The 16,602-nt window shown below is 59.0% G+C and overlaps 2 protein-coding genes across 4 annotated transcripts; one reads left to right on the top strand and one right to left on the bottom strand.

The window, feature by feature from the left end:
- The first annotated feature begins 79 nt into the window (after positions 1-79).
- Positions 80-4,908, top strand: SPATA2L (spermatogenesis associated 2 like). Of its 2 annotated transcripts, none has more exons than XM_067536763.1 (3): positions 80-114; positions 705-1,011; positions 1,862-4,908. In XM_067536763.1, the coding sequence occupies exons 2-3, from the start codon at positions 706-708 to the stop codon at positions 3,104-3,106; spliced, it is 1,551 nt and encodes a 516-aa protein (XP_067392864.1). In that variant the 5' UTR covers positions 80-114; position 705; the 3' UTR covers positions 3,107-4,908. The 2 variants fall into 2 exon arrangements, with proteins under 2 accessions (XP_067392864.1, XP_067392865.1); XM_067536764.1 differs by lacking the exon at positions 80-114 and adding an exon at positions 391-413.
- Positions 4,909-5,177: 269 nt separating this feature from the next.
- On the bottom strand, positions 5,178-12,260 carry CDK10 (cyclin dependent kinase 10). Of its 2 annotated transcripts, XM_067536766.1 has the most exons (14): positions 12,159-12,260; positions 10,998-11,070; positions 10,573-10,644; positions 10,308-10,410; positions 10,023-10,104; positions 9,396-9,463; positions 9,123-9,175; positions 8,908-8,977; positions 8,031-8,090; positions 7,642-7,765; positions 7,429-7,568; positions 6,733-6,785; positions 6,539-6,651; positions 5,178-5,415 (listed from the first exon to the last, which is right to left on the bottom strand). In XM_067536766.1, exons 1-13 carry the CDS (start codon positions 12,252-12,254, stop codon positions 6,548-6,550), a joined length of 1,098 nt encoding a protein of 365 aa, XP_067392867.1. In that variant the 5' UTR covers positions 12,255-12,260; the 3' UTR covers positions 5,178-5,415; positions 6,539-6,547. The 2 variants fall into 2 exon arrangements, with proteins under 2 accessions (XP_067392867.1, XP_067392866.1); XM_067536765.1 differs by having other exon boundaries at positions 5,340-6,651.
- Positions 12,261-16,602: the final 4,342 nt, after the last annotated feature.

Here is a 16,602-nt window from a genome sequence, read left to right as displayed (position 1 = left end):
GAGCCCCGCCTCTCGTCACGTGACGTCCGCGGGCGGGGCCAGAAGAAACCGGAAGTTCCCCGGCGGGGAGGAGAGAGAGAGAGAGAGAGAGAGAGAGAGTCCCGGGGCCGGCAGGTGAGAGGTGCTCCCCGCCCCCCGCTCACAGAGTGGGAGGGGCCTGTCTTAGCCCCCCCATACCCACAGATGGGGGAGGGGCCTGTCTCAGCCCCCCCATACCCACAGATGGGGGAGGGGCCTGTCTTAGCCCCCCCATACCCACAGATGGGGGAGGGGCCTGTCTCAGCCCCCCACCACCCGCAGAGGGGGGAGGGGCCTGTCTCAGCCCTTTGCCCCCATGTCCCGGGGGGCTGGGCCTGCCCGGGTATCGAAGGTGTCTGTGGGGTGCCCAGGACAGGCCCGGAGGCAGAGACGAGGTGTTGGCCCCGCCCCGCCCCAGCCCCCAACCCTCAGCCCCCTTCCCCCAGCAGCGAGGCAGGCCCTGAGCAGGGAGCAGTGGGGCGGAGCCCCCCCCTGCACAGCTGGGGGTGACTGGCCAAGTCTGCATGACGAGCTGGGGGGCGGGGAGCTGGCCTGGCTCCTGGGTGTGGGGCAGGGGCGGGGCGGGGCGGGACGGGGCTGCCCACCCGTGGGGTGCGCGGGGCTGTCGGGGGGCCCTGGCTGGGTGCTGCCCGGCGTGGGCTCTTAGCTGCTCCCTCCTGCCCTAGGATGGGCCCCGGCTGGGCGGTGCAGCAGGAGTACCGGCGGTGTCTGGAGCGGGATTTCCGCCGGGGTCACGCCGGGGTCTGCGCCGACCCGCCGCTGAGGGAGTCGCTGCAGCAGCGCCTGCTGGAGGACCCGCAGCTGCACGGCGCCCTGCAGAGCGACGTCTTCGCCACGCTCGCCCGCAGCCTTCGGGGCGCGGACGACCTGCCCGTGGCGCTCAGGGGCCTGGCCGGGGCCTTCGAGGTCCTTGAGCGGGCAGCTGTCAATCTGCACCTCCTCCCCTGGCGCAAGGAGTTCGGCACCATCAAGGTGAGTGTGGGCGTGCAGTGCTGATGGCACGCGTGCCCAGACGGATTCCGGGGTGAACTCGAGAGACCCCCCTCGCCCCCGCTCATGGGAGAGGCATGGTCTAACCGCAGGATGGGGAGTCAGGAAGGATCCCTGCCGCTGCATCCTTGGTATGTGCTGGGCCTTTAGACCAAGGTACCCCGCCACGACGGAAATCCCGCCTGTGTCTGTGTGGCCTTGAGTGGCTAGGATGTGACGGGAAGTTGTCCTTCGTGTCTGGTGGGTGTCGCTGTTTCCCCTGCTGTATACGCGGCCCTGTCACGCAGCCGTGGGTTCAGGGATGCTGGCAAAGTGATTGGGAAAGCCACAGAGATTGGCAGGAGGCTCAGGGCCGTGTGGGACCTGGAACTGGCTCGGCGAAGGAGTTGAAAGTTCCTCGTTGCGGGGGGGGGTGTCTCCAAAGGAACCCTGCGCAGAAGGGGCCGGTCCCTTGGTGAGGCATCTCCAGCTGATGTCAGACATGAAGGGGTGCGGAGGTGGGGGGGGCACCCCAGGGCCACCCTCGCCCCCGTTTGACTCCACTGCCTTCCTGGGAGTTGAATTTCCTCCTTGCCTGGCAGGCCCAGGAGCTGCGGCATTCGCAGGGTGGCTGTGCCCACTGGGGCGGGCTGGAGGCCGGGGGTGAGTTTGACCTGCAGTGAACGTGCTCTGGGCTGCTGGCCCGAGGCTGAGCTCTCAGGCTGTGTTGTGAGGAGGCCTTGCCGGTGCCCCTCCTGGCCGCCAACAGGGCGGCTGAGGCAGGGGTGGTGCGGTCCCTTGGTTAGACTGGCCTGGGCGATGGCCAGCAAATGACGTGGTGCTTCTATTGCAGACCTTCTCGGGGGTGTACGTGCACTCACTGCAGGCGGCCCTGTCAGATCCCGACATTGCAAAGAGCTTCCGCAGCATGGGATACGTTCAGCGCGATGACCATCACTTTGTCTTGTCCCGGCTGCCCCCGGAAGCTGAGCTTGTCCAAGCTGCCTGTGGCTTCTTCGCGGCCAGGGTGGAGTGCGAGATCCTGGAGGAGATCCTGCAGCGGCTGGGGCCGTGCCGCGTGTCTGCCGAAGACCTGATCCAGCTGCGGATGGGCACCAGGGACCTGGACGACTGCGTGGAGAAGCTGCAGAGACTTACCAGTTGGCCGCAAGACAAAGAGGCTGGAGCCACGACAGCTCCTGGCTGTGCTGACAGCATCGATCTGTACAGGGGTGCGCTGGAGAGCCCGGAGGCTGTGAACCTGTACAGCGAGCCCACAGGAGCCGTGCTGCAATCATCCCCGTGGGGACGGACTCCCCAGTGGCTGCTCAGGCCTCCCAGCTGGGAACAGAGCCCCAAGCCGTGGCGAGAGGCTGCTGACGTACCTTATCCTGAGGCTCTCCGGGAAAACGAGGGAAGGATCTGGGACAAGCTGGGGGCTAATGAGTCTGGCCAGGAGCAGCCTTACAGAAACCGGACCGAGCCACAGCCTGCCGCCTTCTCGTTCATCTCCTTGCGTCGGGAGCTTAGCAGGGTGAGTGACTCAGTCTGCCCTGAGGTTGTGGGGAGCCCTCCTCGGAGCTCCCCTTCTGACAGTGCAGGGCTCAAGCCACATGGAGACGCAAGCTGGCTAATGCCCCGCTCTGCTGGTGAGGCTGTGCCCGCCGAGTGCAGCGCTGCTGGCCTCTGGCCCCAGGCTGCGGAGAACGCCAGGGGGCTGCCGCCTGCTGCGCCGAGGCTGGAGAGCAGCACGTGGAACGTGCCGCAGCCCCCGTGCTACCAGCTGCATTCCTGCCTGGGCCGAGGTGCGCTCCCCTCCTACAGCTGCTCCACCTGCTGCCTGCTGCACGCCCGCGGCTGCGCGGCTTTGCAGACCTGCAGGAGTAGCCACCGCATGCAAGAGCTGCAGTGCGAGACGCAGCAGCGCATGTGGTTACAGAAGGCCGAGGTGGACATGCTGCTGCAGGAGGGCGCTGGGCCTGCCTCCAGCTACCACGCTGCCTCCCCACTGCCGGCAAATGCCCTGGGACATGCCAACCACACCCTACCTCTGGGGGAAGCGGCAGGAGTTGCGCCATGTCACCCTGTTCTGTTCTAGGGGAAGCCACTGGTGGCAGAGCTGCTGCTCTTCTTCCCCCTCCCCCCCGTCCCTCCCCACTACAGCCCTGGAGAGACTTGCCCCAGACCCTCCCCTGCTGTAGCTGCCTACGTGAACCCTGCAGCGTGTGCAACACCCCCAACTCCTCGGAGCCAGGTCCAGGGCGTGGCCACTGCGCTGTCTCTGTACCTGACTGGCCTCATCTCCCCGCCCTGCTTCCCTCTGCCAGCGGAGTGCACAGGCTTCTCCGGCCAGCCTGCCCTACTGGATCTAAGGAGCGATGAGAGACTGGATTCCCTTGAGAGGACGCTGCTCCGGCCAGGTCCCATGTGGGCAGCTCTGCCCCAGGAGAGACGCACAAACCCAGGCCAGCGGGGGACGGAAGAACTGTGCGGTTCCCCAGCTCAGACTGTTCCCACCTGCTGCTGCTCGGGGCACTGGCCTTGAGGTTGTGGCTAGGACTAAAGGGGCCCAGAGGAAGACGTGGCCTGGCCCCTTCCTGCTGTGGGGGTTTGAGCTCCACCCCCGTGTGCCGCTGACCGATGGTGCAGAAGGAAAGGACACTTTTAGCTGTGTGCACCTGCCCTCTCCGTGGGTGATGCTTCTCCCTCCGCCTGCCTGGCTCAGCTGCTCTGGGCCCGGGTTAGCAGGCTGCAGGCAGTTACCAAGCCAGGCGCTTGCACTGCCGTTGTCCCTGTAGTACCCACTGCCTTCCTCCCTGGGCTTGTGGCACTGCGGGCTCTCCAGAGTCACGAGGAGCAGCGCTGGAGGGGTGGCGGAAGGGTACCACCGGGTGCAGTGCATTAGGAGTGCCCGCATCCTCTGGGTAACGCCCCAGCTCCTTGGTTAGCGGAGAGCCGGGGGGATTCAGTTACCATCTCCCCACGGCTCAGCCCTGCTCGCTCAGGACTCGCCTCTGCCCAGGTCACCACTTGCGCCTTTCCTGGGCAGGTGGTAAGTGCTTGGGGCTGGAGCCTGGCTTCCTCCTCCCATATTCGGGGATACAGGGGCGAGGGTGCTGGCTCCTGCAAAAGACAGCCAAGCCCCTGCCCCTAGGGAGACATGCTCCCGGGCTGGAAATGCACACCAGCGCTTACTGGACCCGGGCAAGCCCAAGAGAACAGGAGCTGCCTGCTGCTGCTGCCTGCGGGGTGGGCACGGTGTCCTCCTGCCACGCTGTTCAGTGCAGCACTGGCAGCTCCCAGCTCAGACTGCGGGAGAGGAAGCTGAGAGTGCTTGGGCTGGCCCCAGTTTCAGGGCGAGGGGCTAGAAGCAGCCAAAACTAAATACAGCCACCCTGGGCCCAGTCCAGGAGTGAGGTGTGCTGCGCCTTCCAGCTAACCTGCTGCCCTCTGCTTCTCCACGAGCCAGGCCCCCCAGCCCCTCGGCGCGGGTACTGCCCCTGCCAACTCAGCCCTGGCTGGTAACCCTCCCCTCCTTTCTGCTGTACCCGAGCAAAGACACAACCTTGTCTGTCAACTCCCCCGTTACCTAATAAAGTGGTGTTCTTGCTAGCCTGGTATTCTGGCTGCCGGGCAGGGTGTGGGAGCGGGAGCAGCAGGAGCCCTTCCCATGGCCCGCTCATCCCACCTGCCCGTGAGCAGTGGCTCCAGGGGGAGAAGCGGTTCTTGCGTCAGACTTCCATTTCCGTGGCTCGGTGCCATGGGTGGCTCTCTCGCCAAGGGGAGGGCGATAAGCTCCAGCCGATGGCTGGCAGAGTGGAAGCTGTGCCTGCTAGAGGAGCTGAGCGTGCAGGGTGCCCCCGGAACCCGGGCCAGACACCTTGAGATCCCCTCACAAGACACGCAGCATCGGCTCAGGGTCTGTTGGGCTGGCATGCCAAGGCAGGCACAGGCAGCGCAGGACAGGCCCTAATCAAGTGCTGTGCTGTGCGGTGTGAGCGCGGTGACACCCCCAGGGCTCTGGCTGGGACACGCTACACGCAGGGCGGCCATTCCTGCCTGCCGCCGCCCTGGCTGCCTGGAGCACACGAGCGAGCTGGCTAGGAGAGCGGCACTGCAGCAATACCCACTCCAGCCGACACCAGGCAAGACGTTTTATTGAGGGCAGGACGACGGGACGCACAAGGAGGAACAAAGGGGTCGTCTAGCGCCCGTGAGCTGGGCAGTGCAGCTTCCAGCCTGTAACACACCCAGCAGCTGAGGGGGCTGGCTGGCTCCTCCTGCCCCTGCTGTTCACCTGTGGGGCGAGGCAGACGCTGCAGGGCTTGAGGTTCCGTTCAGCCCCATGGAATGCGTTCGCACGCTGCCCTTTCCTCGGAGCTTCTGCCTGGCAGCAGCATGCACCCCCTGTGGGCAGAGGGATGCGGGAGGATAGATACAAGTCAGCCCTGACTGCTGCCTGGTACAAAGATGCTAGGAACAGCCCACGGCCCTCGAGCCTGTGTCCAACAGCTGCACTAAATGGAAAATCTCGCCTAGCCAGCGCAGCATCTCCCCGCAGGAGGCAGCCCGGGAATACCGACAGGTCCAGAGGTGCTTGTACGGCGTCTGCCGTGGGGCCCACAGCAGCTGGGTACAAACCCTTCAGCTCCCAGCGCCTTCCCCGCCTCTGCGGCGGCCGAGCTCTTGAGCTCTAGCTTTGGCTACACCTTAACTAGACGAACACATGCTGGCGCTTTATTCGAAGGGGTGTGGGTGAGCAGAGACTGGCGGAGGCTGCTGGCATTGTGGGAGAACAGCTTCCAGGGACTGGGGAGGGAAGGGGGGATCCTCCGCAGCATGGCCTGAGCCCTGGGGGGAGTGGACGACCACATGCTGCCTTGGAGGTAGCAAAGCTGTGCCCCAGGCTGGGAGCATTGCAGAGACAGAGGCAGGGCAGAGCACCCCCATGCATGGCGCCCTGTGCCGCGGGCAGGAGAGTCTAAACATAGAAACAAACTAAAGGCCCCAGGAGCTGGACTGGCCAACAGGCGGGAGCAGGCGCCTTCCAGGGCGAGACCAAGACATCGACTGGGAGGCCTGTCTCCCCCCTCGCTCTCCTAGACAGGCCAGTACATCAGGGCTGCTTTCTGGCTCCTCTCCTGGCAAGTAACTGGGAAAACTGGCTCCCTGTTCTGCACGCCCAGCAGGAACTAGGCTTGTCTTTTGCAAGCGGTTTAATCTGATACTCGAAGTGGGGCAGCCAGCCAGGGCTTTGGCCTCCAGTCACCTGCGGTTCTGTCTAGTCTGCATCACAGCCCCCTGCCAACTGAGACAGTCTCAACCCAGGAGAGGCAGGTAGCACTGGGTGAGGAACAGCAGCAGGGCAGGGCTGGGGCATGGGCGGAGCCGGGACAGGAGCCTTTCCAAAGCACTCAGTTCATCCTGAAGGGAGAGGCTTATCCCTGCTGGGAGCCGATCCCTGCTGTGTTACTGAAGGGCTGGATCACTGCTGCTCCGACTCCAGGGGACAGAAGACAACAGTTCGTACCCGGCAGCCTCAGGGTTTGCTGCGCTTGCCCTGGCTCTCCAGCCCGGCGCTGGGCGGAGCAGCTCGTTTGTTGCGATGGTGGGGGAAGGTGGGCATGAGCTCCGGTTCGCAGGCTGGAGAGAAAGGGAGAGGACGTGAGTCTCAGGCAGGGCTCAGAGTCCCCCAGGCCCCAACCGTGCAGAGGAGTCACTTACGCAAGGGCTTTTCTTTGAAGTAGGAGCTCTCCAGGCAGTCTCCCGCCGTTGCCCTGAAGAGGCAAACGCACGTTACAGGGAAAGTCCCTCGCCCCCTGCAAACACTCCCTCTGCTTCTTCAGGAAACCCCTGGGTACGTGAGACCTTCCCTGCCCCCAAGCAGCTCAGCAAAGCTGGGGCCATGCTGCTGCTGTTGCCTTCCTGTCCCGAGGGGCAACGCCCAGTACGTCCCACACTGGGCTCCTTCAGCACAGTCCCTGAGCCCCCTGCTCGACCGCCTCTGGCCAGGGCGCAGTGCAAGCCTGTTCCGTAGCAGGCAGACACATGCCCAGCCTGAGGGCGAAGCAGCGCCGCGATGCCTGGGGACATGCCAGACCTTGGGCTGAACAGGGGCATGGGGCTCGGCCTCTCGAGCCGCGCAGCACAGCAGGAACTGGCGTCGCTCCTTGTGCACGGCTGGTCTTGCTGGATTGCCTTGACCTGCCCCATCCTCAGGGGAGAAACTGATTACAGCCCCCAGCTCGGGGCTGCCGCGTGCTTCCTGGAAGCCCACAGATCCCCCACGCATGGCCGCAGAAAGAGTGACGTCTACACTGGAGGGGAGCAGCCCTGGCTGGCAGGAACCCACCCCACACGCTGAGGAGGCCGGACCCCACACCACACAGACAGGTCCATGGCCTGCAGATGGTTCGCTACCTTTTTTTGGGGTCATACATGAAGAGGAAGTTGAGAAGGCGAAGCCCAGCCTCCGACAGCCATGGGAACTTGTGCTTGAGGTTGTTGTACGGCTGCTTCCGCAGGGTGTATTGGCTCACTAGGGGCAACTTGGAAAAGCCCTGCGGGGAGAGGGAGACACGTGAGGGTCAGGGAAGGGAGCGGCAGGGCAGGGGACGCAGAGCGATCACTTACCGGCCAGATGTTTTCATTGGGTGTCCCCAGCAGCTGCACGATCAGGTCAATCTGCTGGATCTCGGAGCTGCCTGGGAGTAACGGCTTGTGGGCCAGCAATTCCGCGAGGATACACCCGACTGCCCTGGGGAGGGAACAGACTTCCTGGCTTAGTGGGAATAGGCACACCAATCTCTTGCATCAGACGCTGACTCCTCTGCCCCCAGCAGCAGATCCCTCCGGTTGAGGCAGACCCACCTTCGCCCTGGTTCAGTCGGAGACCTTTGTACAGATGTGAACATTGCTTCCTGAAGCTGTTGCCCTGCCCCCAACCGGTCACCTGGTCGTCCCCCAGCTAGTTCTGCAAATTCCTGGCAAGAGCGTTACCTTCCAACACGAGATCCCCTTACCACATATCTATGCCCGTGGTCTGGGTCGTCGTTCCCAGCAGCAGCTCTGGGGCCCTGTACCTGTGCGACGTAAGCAAAGGAGAGAGACTACTCAGAAAGGGGCCAGGCTGCTGTTCAGGCAAAGCCAGGCCTAACGCAGAGAACGCGAGATACTCCACAGCCAGAGACATGCAACAGCACACGGGGGCTTACGTGCCATACTCCACTCCGGGCTGAACTAGCAATAGATGCAGGGCAGAGAAGGAAGTCAGGCTCTACAGTGTGATACGGAAGGAGCCCGGTGCAATCTCACACTAGCCTCACGTAACGGAGCACAAGCTCTCAGTAGGATGCTGGGCACGGAGGGCTCCTGTGCTCCTTGGATGGATAAACAGGGAGCAGTGAGAAGGAAGCTGATTCTACCTCTGAGGGCAGCGCTGGTGAGACCAGTACTGGAATACTGCATCCAGGCCTGGCGCCCACACTCTGTACAGGCTGTGAAAAACTGGGAGAGAGCACAGACGAGTCACAAAAATGCTTTGAGGACTGGAGAAAGTGCATGACAGTGCGAGACGTAGAAAGCTTGATCTGTTTAGTTTATCACAGGGCGCCAGTTTCCCCAGTCTCAGCGCTGCCTGGCTCTGAATGGAGGACAGGGCAGTCAGTCAATACCACCGGCAGGGGCGTGCTGCACAGAGAAGTAATCATCCGAGGGCACTGCTGCGCGAGGCAAGGAACTGAACGAACGGTGGATGTGAAGGGTTCAGGGACCAAGAGCCCCAGGGAGATGAATCCATGCAGGAGTTACAATCAGTGATGCTCCCCGTTGTCTCATTCATCCAGACTGACCCACAGCCTCCGAGGAGGTCCATGGCAGGGCTCAGCAGAGCCTACTCACCAGAGGGTGACGACTTTAGGGGTCATTGGTTTTAGTGGCACTCCGTGAGCACGAGCCAGCCCAAAATCCGCTGCAAAAGAGGGCAGAGCTGAGGTAAAAAAGCACGCCAGCTCCTGCCCTGGTCTCTGCATTACAACATGGAGAGAGCGCCAGAGGCCTCTCTCTAGCTGGAGCTGAGTTAGCAAAGGTGACAGGCAGCTGGGAGGGGAGCTCACCTATCTTCACGCAGCCTTTGTCGGTCATGAGCAGGTTAGACACCTTCAGATCCCTGCCATCAGAGAGAAGCCAGTGACTGATGGTCATATTGGGGGCAGTGCTTCACCCAGGGCCATTCCATGTTGGCTAAAGTACCTGCTGCTCCAGGAGGGCCTCCCCCTTCCCTGCCGTGAGCCAAGGAAACAGCCCAACCGGTACAGCTAGCTCCCAATGTCCAGCCCATTACCCCATGCAATCCCTTTACCCACAGTGCCTTGCACTCTGCCCCTTACCTATGGATGATGAAGTTCTCATGCAGATACTGAAGGCCTTTAAGTACTTGTAAGATGATGCATTTCACCTATGAGTGTTGGGAGACAGGGGTAACATGACAGCAGCACGCCAGCACTTAACGTGTACCCGCACAGGTTCCAAGCGTGTCCTCATCCCTCGAGGATCTCAGGCCCTTCCAGTCCTGCACTGAACTAGGTGACCAGCAGCTGCCAACAGCTGACGCCCTGCTTCGTTTTGTGCAGACGCTCAAGGTTAACATAAAGCCGTGCACCCCAACCTGGAGCCCAAGACCCAAAACATTCTGACGAAGAGAAGTTTCTAACTGCAGCAATGCTAACGGGTGTAATGCACAGGAGGCTCGGGGGTGTGATTGTTCTACTCCACACTGGACAGGGTAGCCAAGTGATGATTCAATCAGGCCATGTGACCTGATGACTGGCAGCCCACTTCTAGACTAGCTTCTGTCTCCCAGTGCCTACCACCAGCTCCACCAACCACTGGACGCCGCCGATACCAACCGCTTTGATGCCCTGGGCTGACAGGGGTGAGGCAATGCTGCAGAACAATCCCATACACTCTGGAACCGGCTCCCTCTCACAGCTGGGCGTGGCACAACCCACTCATACCTGAGCCTCGGAAAACGGCGTCTGCATGTTCTCCAGAAGGCTGGCAAGATCCTGTTCGCAGTAACCCATCACCAGGAAAATACTGCCGGAGACAGGCACAATCAGTCACCTCACCGCAGTCCCACTGTGCAGACCGCCACCCCAGGACATCCCACCCAACTGCCATCCCTACCACGGGCAGTGGGAGTGCCGGGACACATGGCATGTACAGGGTAGGAGAGAGAGGACCTACCACCTCCTCCCTAAGGGAGAGCAGGTGCAGAGCGACTGTAAGGGGATTGTTACCTCTCCAGATGGTTCCCCACAACCACCTCCTTCAACTCCACAATGTTGGGGTGCCGAAGCTTCAGAAGCAGGGTGATCTCCCGCAGGCTGCTGATGGGGATTCCTGCAGAGAGTGGTACGTGAGTCGCACATTAGAAGTCCCCCTCCAGTCCCCTGGCCTGACCTGGCTGTGCAGAGCTAACCACATTTCTAAATAACGGTTTTTAGCAGTGGGGAGGGCTCTCATAAAACCACAGAGCTTCCTAGGAAGAGCAGCCCCCCTTACCATCTTTCTCCTTGTCCATCCGCACCTTCTTCAGTGCCACGATCTCATTCGTGTGGGTGTCTCGAGCACGATCTGAAACAGTGACACACACCACCTGGTCAGTACCTGCACGTCAAACTGCCTCGCAGCAAAGCCAATGCCTGATCCACCACCGACACAGGTCACCACGTGAACCATTGACCGTCACCTCTCAGCACTGCTGGGGCTAACATGACCCCCAGCCCCCCAATGTGCTCCTCACCGGGGAACAGGCAAGATCCTGGAAGATGGGCGTCAGCCTGTGCTAGGGTTGCCCACAGACTTGGGGATGTATGCCATTGAGTATTTTCCAGCGTCTTGGGTCACGAGATGCTGCTCTCATCATCCCCACCTCTGGAAACAAAGAGGCTCCCGCTGCTGCTGTCTGCAGCAGACACAACACTTACACACGATGCCATAGGTCCCTTCCCCAATTCGATTCAGCTTCTCAAACTCCTTCACGCTCCGGCATCTTCCCAGCTGAAAGCAGAGAGCCATGTCACAGACCAGCCGGGCCCTCTACTGAGCTATCTTTGGGGCAGCGTTAAAGGATCATGACTTTTATGGTGACCTTAGTTTTATCTGGAGCTCTCCAGAAGCTGAAATACATCACTGCCATGAGACGGCTACACAGCTGTACCGCAGCCATGAGACAGCCAGGGGACAGATGTTAGTTGTGTTGTTCAGTGTATGGCTGGAAGGTGCTCAGATACTAGGGGAATGATCGTTCCAGACTAGAACAGCTGGATGATGCATTTCCGCCTGTGGACAGCGGATGCAGGGGCGTTGGAAAGGCTGAGAGCAGCGTGCTGTAATCACAGCCGGAGAGGGACACCTGCCGGAACGTCGCTGTTCAGACACTCTTCTAGCCAGCGCTCTGCAGGGCAACCTGCCATGCACCGGCTTTGTGACACGGCGTCGGTGCCAGGGCCCCGCCTCGCCGGCTCTCCCCGGGCTGGGCCCAGGCGAGGCAGACGCTTTGACCACTCCTTGCAAACGCGCACGTCTGTCATGTCCACGCCCCGTCACCACCACGGAGCGTGCAAACACGGCCACCAACTTCACACGCAGACGGCGGCCTGTGCGTCTGCCCAGCCCTCATCGCCGGGGGCTCTGCGTCCGCAACGCATGCTGCAGCACCCGGTCTGGGGGGGCCGGCGGCTCTGCGCACCCAGGGCCTGGCCTGGGCTCCCCCCTTGCAAGACCCCAGCCAGGCTCTCGGGGCCCTGCCTGGGCCCTGCCTGGGGAAGGGTGGGAGCAGCCCCACCCCCCACCATCCTCCCAACCCTTCCCCCACCCCACCCCACCCCACACTCCCATCCCCCCCAGCCCTCCCCCCATCCCCCAGCCCTTACTCCCATCCCCCCTACCATCCCCCACCCCTTCCTCCCATCCCCCCCACCATCCCCCACCCCTTACTCCCATCTTCCCAACCCTTCCCCCACCTCACCCCCTTACTCCCATCGCCCCCCACATCTACCGTGCTCCCCACCCCTCCCCCCTTACTCCCATCCCCCCACCCGCATCCCGCCCCCGCCGCCCAGGCTGCGCACGGGGGGGCCGCTCACCCTGTCCCCGGGGGGCACCGGGAAGAAGCCCCCGCCGCGGAGGCGCTTGAGTCGCAGCACCTCCGGCTCCGGCTCGGCGGAGGCCGCCTCCGCCATGACAGACACTGGGGGGGAGGGGGAGAGTGGGGGCGGGGCGGGGAGCACCCGTGGGCGGGGCTGGAGGGAGGAGCGTCTCGCTGCCCCAGTGAGTGCGCATGCGCACTGCAGGGCCTCCTCGCTGCGCAGGCGCAGTGCTCGGCTGGGCCCGCCCTCGCCTTCCCCTCAGAGTCTGTAGCAACGGTTGCTATGGGCTGGGCCCGCGGGCTGAGGGCCGCCCGGCGGAGGGGGGGGCCATCCGTAGAGTTGCCCCCCCCCAGCTCTCCCCGGGGCTGCCCCTGTTTGAAGCCGCCCCGGGGGGGGGCCAGGCCCTGGAGGGCAGGGTGCGTCTCGCTGGGGCTGGCTCCAGCCCCCCCCAGCCCCTGCAGGCTGCGGCCTGGCCAAGGGCGAATGCTAGGCGCGGGCTGGCCTGGCCGGGAGCTGGGGGCCACAGTCCAAGCACTGGGCACGGTCCAAACCCCCAGCGAGGATCCGGCCCCGGGCAGCGGGCGGCGGAGCAGCCGGGTGCGCCATGGCCTGGGCACGGCTCCGCTGGCAGAGCAGGACAGGGGGGCTGCTCTCGCCCCTCTCAGCCAGGCCGGAGTTGGGGGTTCACACAGGCCCCAGGGGGTTGTTTGGGGGCGGTGAGTCACAGAGAGGGGGAGGGGATGGCCAGCCTGCCTAGCAGTGCACGCCGCATCGGCCCCCCGCTCCCACTGCCACACCAGCACTCACACACAGTTCACCCAGTGCCGCTTGCTGCGGGGTTTGGTTTTGTTCCCTAACCATCCATGGTAAGGCAATGCCGTGAAACCCGCTCCACTTGCTAGTCATGCTGGATGGCCCTGTCTAGTGGCTGGACAGACCGCCGCTGACACTGTTTGAAAGGTAGCTGTGGGAGAGAGGAAGAGGGGCAGACACCTTAACGCCCCTGACATTTCATTGGAGGGATTGGAAATCTGAAAGACACTGGGTTAAAACTGTCAGGATAGTCTCTCCAGCAAGGACCGTGGGCAGGTAAGAAGTCTCTCAGGCCTGATAAAAGTTGCTATCAGCATCATGTTTACCTGCATTATTTAATGAGGACACAAGTGTCATGAGGCGGAAGTTGGACCATTAATGTCAGAAGCAATGTAGATGTTTGGAAAATGAAAACATTGGAGACAGCCAAAAAATCTCCACCGTTGTGGAATGGACGAAGACTAAAAGCTACAAACAAAGGCCCAGATTCACAAAGGCATTTTAGCTCCTAACTTCCAATGATTTCAATGGAAGTTTGGAGCCTAAATACCTTTATGGATTTGGGCCCAAGCTTTTAAATGCAGAGCATGTCAAATTTAAATCTCTCTGGGAGTTGGGAGATATGGGCTCCATTCCTGGCTCTGCTATGGAATTCCTGAGTAACCTGCCTCAGTTTCCATTATCAGTGGGGATAATGATACCAACCTACCTCCCAAGAGTACTGTATGTCTTAAATTAATTTATATCTGTAAAGCACATTGATATCCTTGCTTGGAAGTTGCTATAGTTGTGCAAAATATTATTATTAGATGGCTGACTCTACTCACTAGCAGTACTGAATTAATACTAATACATCTTAAAAACTGAGTAGGATAGCCTTGCAAAATTCTACTCAGGTGAGGCAAATTGTTTAAGAGGAAAGTAAAATGTCCTTAGTTTTGTCATTATCGTCCTCTTGATAAAGATGAGCGAATAGATTTTGTGACAACCAGAAATGCAGAGAATTAGCCTGATGGGGAAGGGAGAGTTTATAAAACAATATTTGTTGGAAAATCAGCTTTCAATAACAACCAGCACTTCTTGGCAAATATTTGCTTAAACCTAAAATTGAGCAGTAACGCGCGGTTTAGGTATGTACCTTAAAACAGTGTTTTTCAACCGTTCCAAGGACTGGCACCAGTCCCTGAGATCTCTGTCACACAGTATAGAAAGCCTGAGATCTCCCTGACACAGTATAGGAAGCTGGTCCCTGGTATCAAAAAGGTTGAGAAACACTGCCTTAAAACACACATTTCACCTGCTTTTTACAAATAAACGTTTTACAACTGAGAATTCTCATACAACTCTCTCTCTCTCAGTGCTTCTGGTGCCAAGTTAGCAGATTACAGCTTTTACATTAAAAGGTGAACTGAAAGGCTTTTTACTTGCCAAAACCTGATCTTAGGGTTCTTCTGTGTTTCCTTGGCTACAGCTGATAGCATCACTAATAGCCAAAGAATAGAGAGTATTTTCGTTTTGGGTGCTTAAGACATCATCAGTGGTTGCTGTGGTAGCTCAGAACCCTAAGGTTGGATCTTGGAATCTAAATGGAGGAGGAAATGATTTTCTGATGGTTTGTCTGTCATATAACAATTGGTTCTGAAATCTTTAGTCTCCCTGGGACTACAAGGTTCAGACCCCAGCAGGATCATCTTAGCTCTTCACCCATCTGAGGTCTGATAGATGAAAGGAATTCAATGCCGGTTGCTGTGTGTAGGACCCTAAAAACCCAGGTCCGGTCTACTCTGGGGAGACATGAAAGACCTCTTGAGCCACGTCACATAAAAATGGTGCCTTGCCTTGGTGTCTGGCCCAAAATTCCCCTCCCCTACTGTTGTGCAGTGGGCTACTGCCCTCCACTCCAGAGGTGGCTGCATGTCCATGGTGCTGCATGTCCATACTGTGGGATTGTTTGGGGAGAAGAGTGCTAGGATGATTATCTGTCATGTGTCCACCCACACACATATTCTGTTACTGACTTGCAAGCTGAAACCATTTTCTAAATATATTTACTTTTAAGCACGCTTTTCAGTTCACCTTTAAATGTAGCTATTTCCTGCTCTTCTCCTCCAGGTGTCGTATAGAGCTGTGGAAAGTGAGACCATGAAAGAGCTTGTTGTGACGGATTCCTTTTTAATGGTTGGGGGGTCCAGGGCTGTATAACTGGCCCTACTTGGTGGCCTTCATCACATCCTGCTTTCTTTGTGTTGTCACTATAAGGAATAGCTTCTTTCTAGAGCCAGAGCTCATGGTGCTTCTTCCCTGACTTGGTAAGCCTCTATGGTGCTGGGTTTTGTGTGCACGTTGTATGAACCGCTGTCAGCTATATCCTTGATGGTTTTGGACTCAGGGAGATCATCCACTGATGTACTTGACATCTCATCCTCCAAGGGTCCAGTGACGATGATTTTGGGGATAACCCTTTTCTTCATCAGTTTATCCAATGTCTCTACAGGAAAGGGATAGAGAAAGAAAACCAAACCTTGTATAAGGGACTGAATTCTCTCCTGCATACTGCATATTTACATTAGAGTACAAACACGGGGAAACCCATACACCCATTTGTGAGGAGACATGATGGTACTTTTTAGGGGCACATCTAGCAACCAGGCAAACTATTTATCTAGACAAACACCAAGGCTTCTGCAGATATTCATCCAATAGGGACAAAAAAGCATATGAGGTCTGATAGATGGCATCTCCTCCACTGGGCTTTTACTGAACTAGGCGTTCAGAAAACCTTGTCCTAGTGAGGCGAGGACACAAGGAGGATCATGTATGCAGGAAACACTTCCAAAGGTGATGACACAGGTGGGTTCCAGGTACAAAGTTTGTGCTTGTGAAGGTGAAAGTCTGTTTCGAGTCAGGCAAAGTGAGCACAGGCACCATTCGAACCTGGCGCCCCCTCCCCAAGCATCAAAAGTCTGACCTGTTGCATCCATGAATACTCTGGGCCTCTGGTGAGCACAGGTGACTAGTACAAACTGCCTGGCCCTTTTAAGAGGACTGAAGGGGAGACCCACCAAACAGGTTTCCTTGCAACTCAGTTCAGGATTTGAACTCAGTCTTTAGGAATAATGGATAAGGCAGCATAGTCCAAGGCAGTGGCCTAGGAGTTAGGATAGGTGGGATCCACTGCTAGTTTTGCTACTGACCTGATGCATGACTTTGGGAAGTCTCTGCCTCTTGCTGTGCCTAAGTTTCCCTATCTAAAACGGGAGTACTGATACCCTCCCTTGTAAAGTGCAGTGAGATCTCGGAGTCAAAAGCATGATGTGAGGTCTCAGTATTCTTGTTCTATAGTCCAGTATCAGCGTATTTTATAAGACCAGAAACTATGTATCAATTGGGGAGAGCTGGATGCTGAAAAAGCATGTAATTTAATTATTATTACTATCCAGTAAATTCAGAGTCCTTTCTATGGGGAGGAGAGTTGCAGTGAGTCTCCGGATGAAAGGAAATGCCCAGAGGTGTGGCTTAGGTGAGTGTGAAGTTACTAGTAAACCATCTTCTGCCAATAGCTACAACTGCCAGCCAGAGTGGCCCAGTCATAATTGCTCACCCTCCCTCCTCTGAACTTTCCTACATG

Source organism: Emydura macquarii, unplaced genomic scaffold, assembly GCF_026122565.2.
Source record: "Emydura macquarii macquarii isolate MOO-44397 ecotype Brisbane River unplaced genomic scaffold, CSIRO-AGI_Emac_v2 contig_3647, whole genome shotgun sequence".
Classification (NCBI taxonomy): domain Eukaryota; kingdom Metazoa; phylum Chordata; order Testudines; family Chelidae; genus Emydura; species Emydura macquarii.
This window is presented reverse-complemented; position numbering and strand designations above follow the sequence as displayed.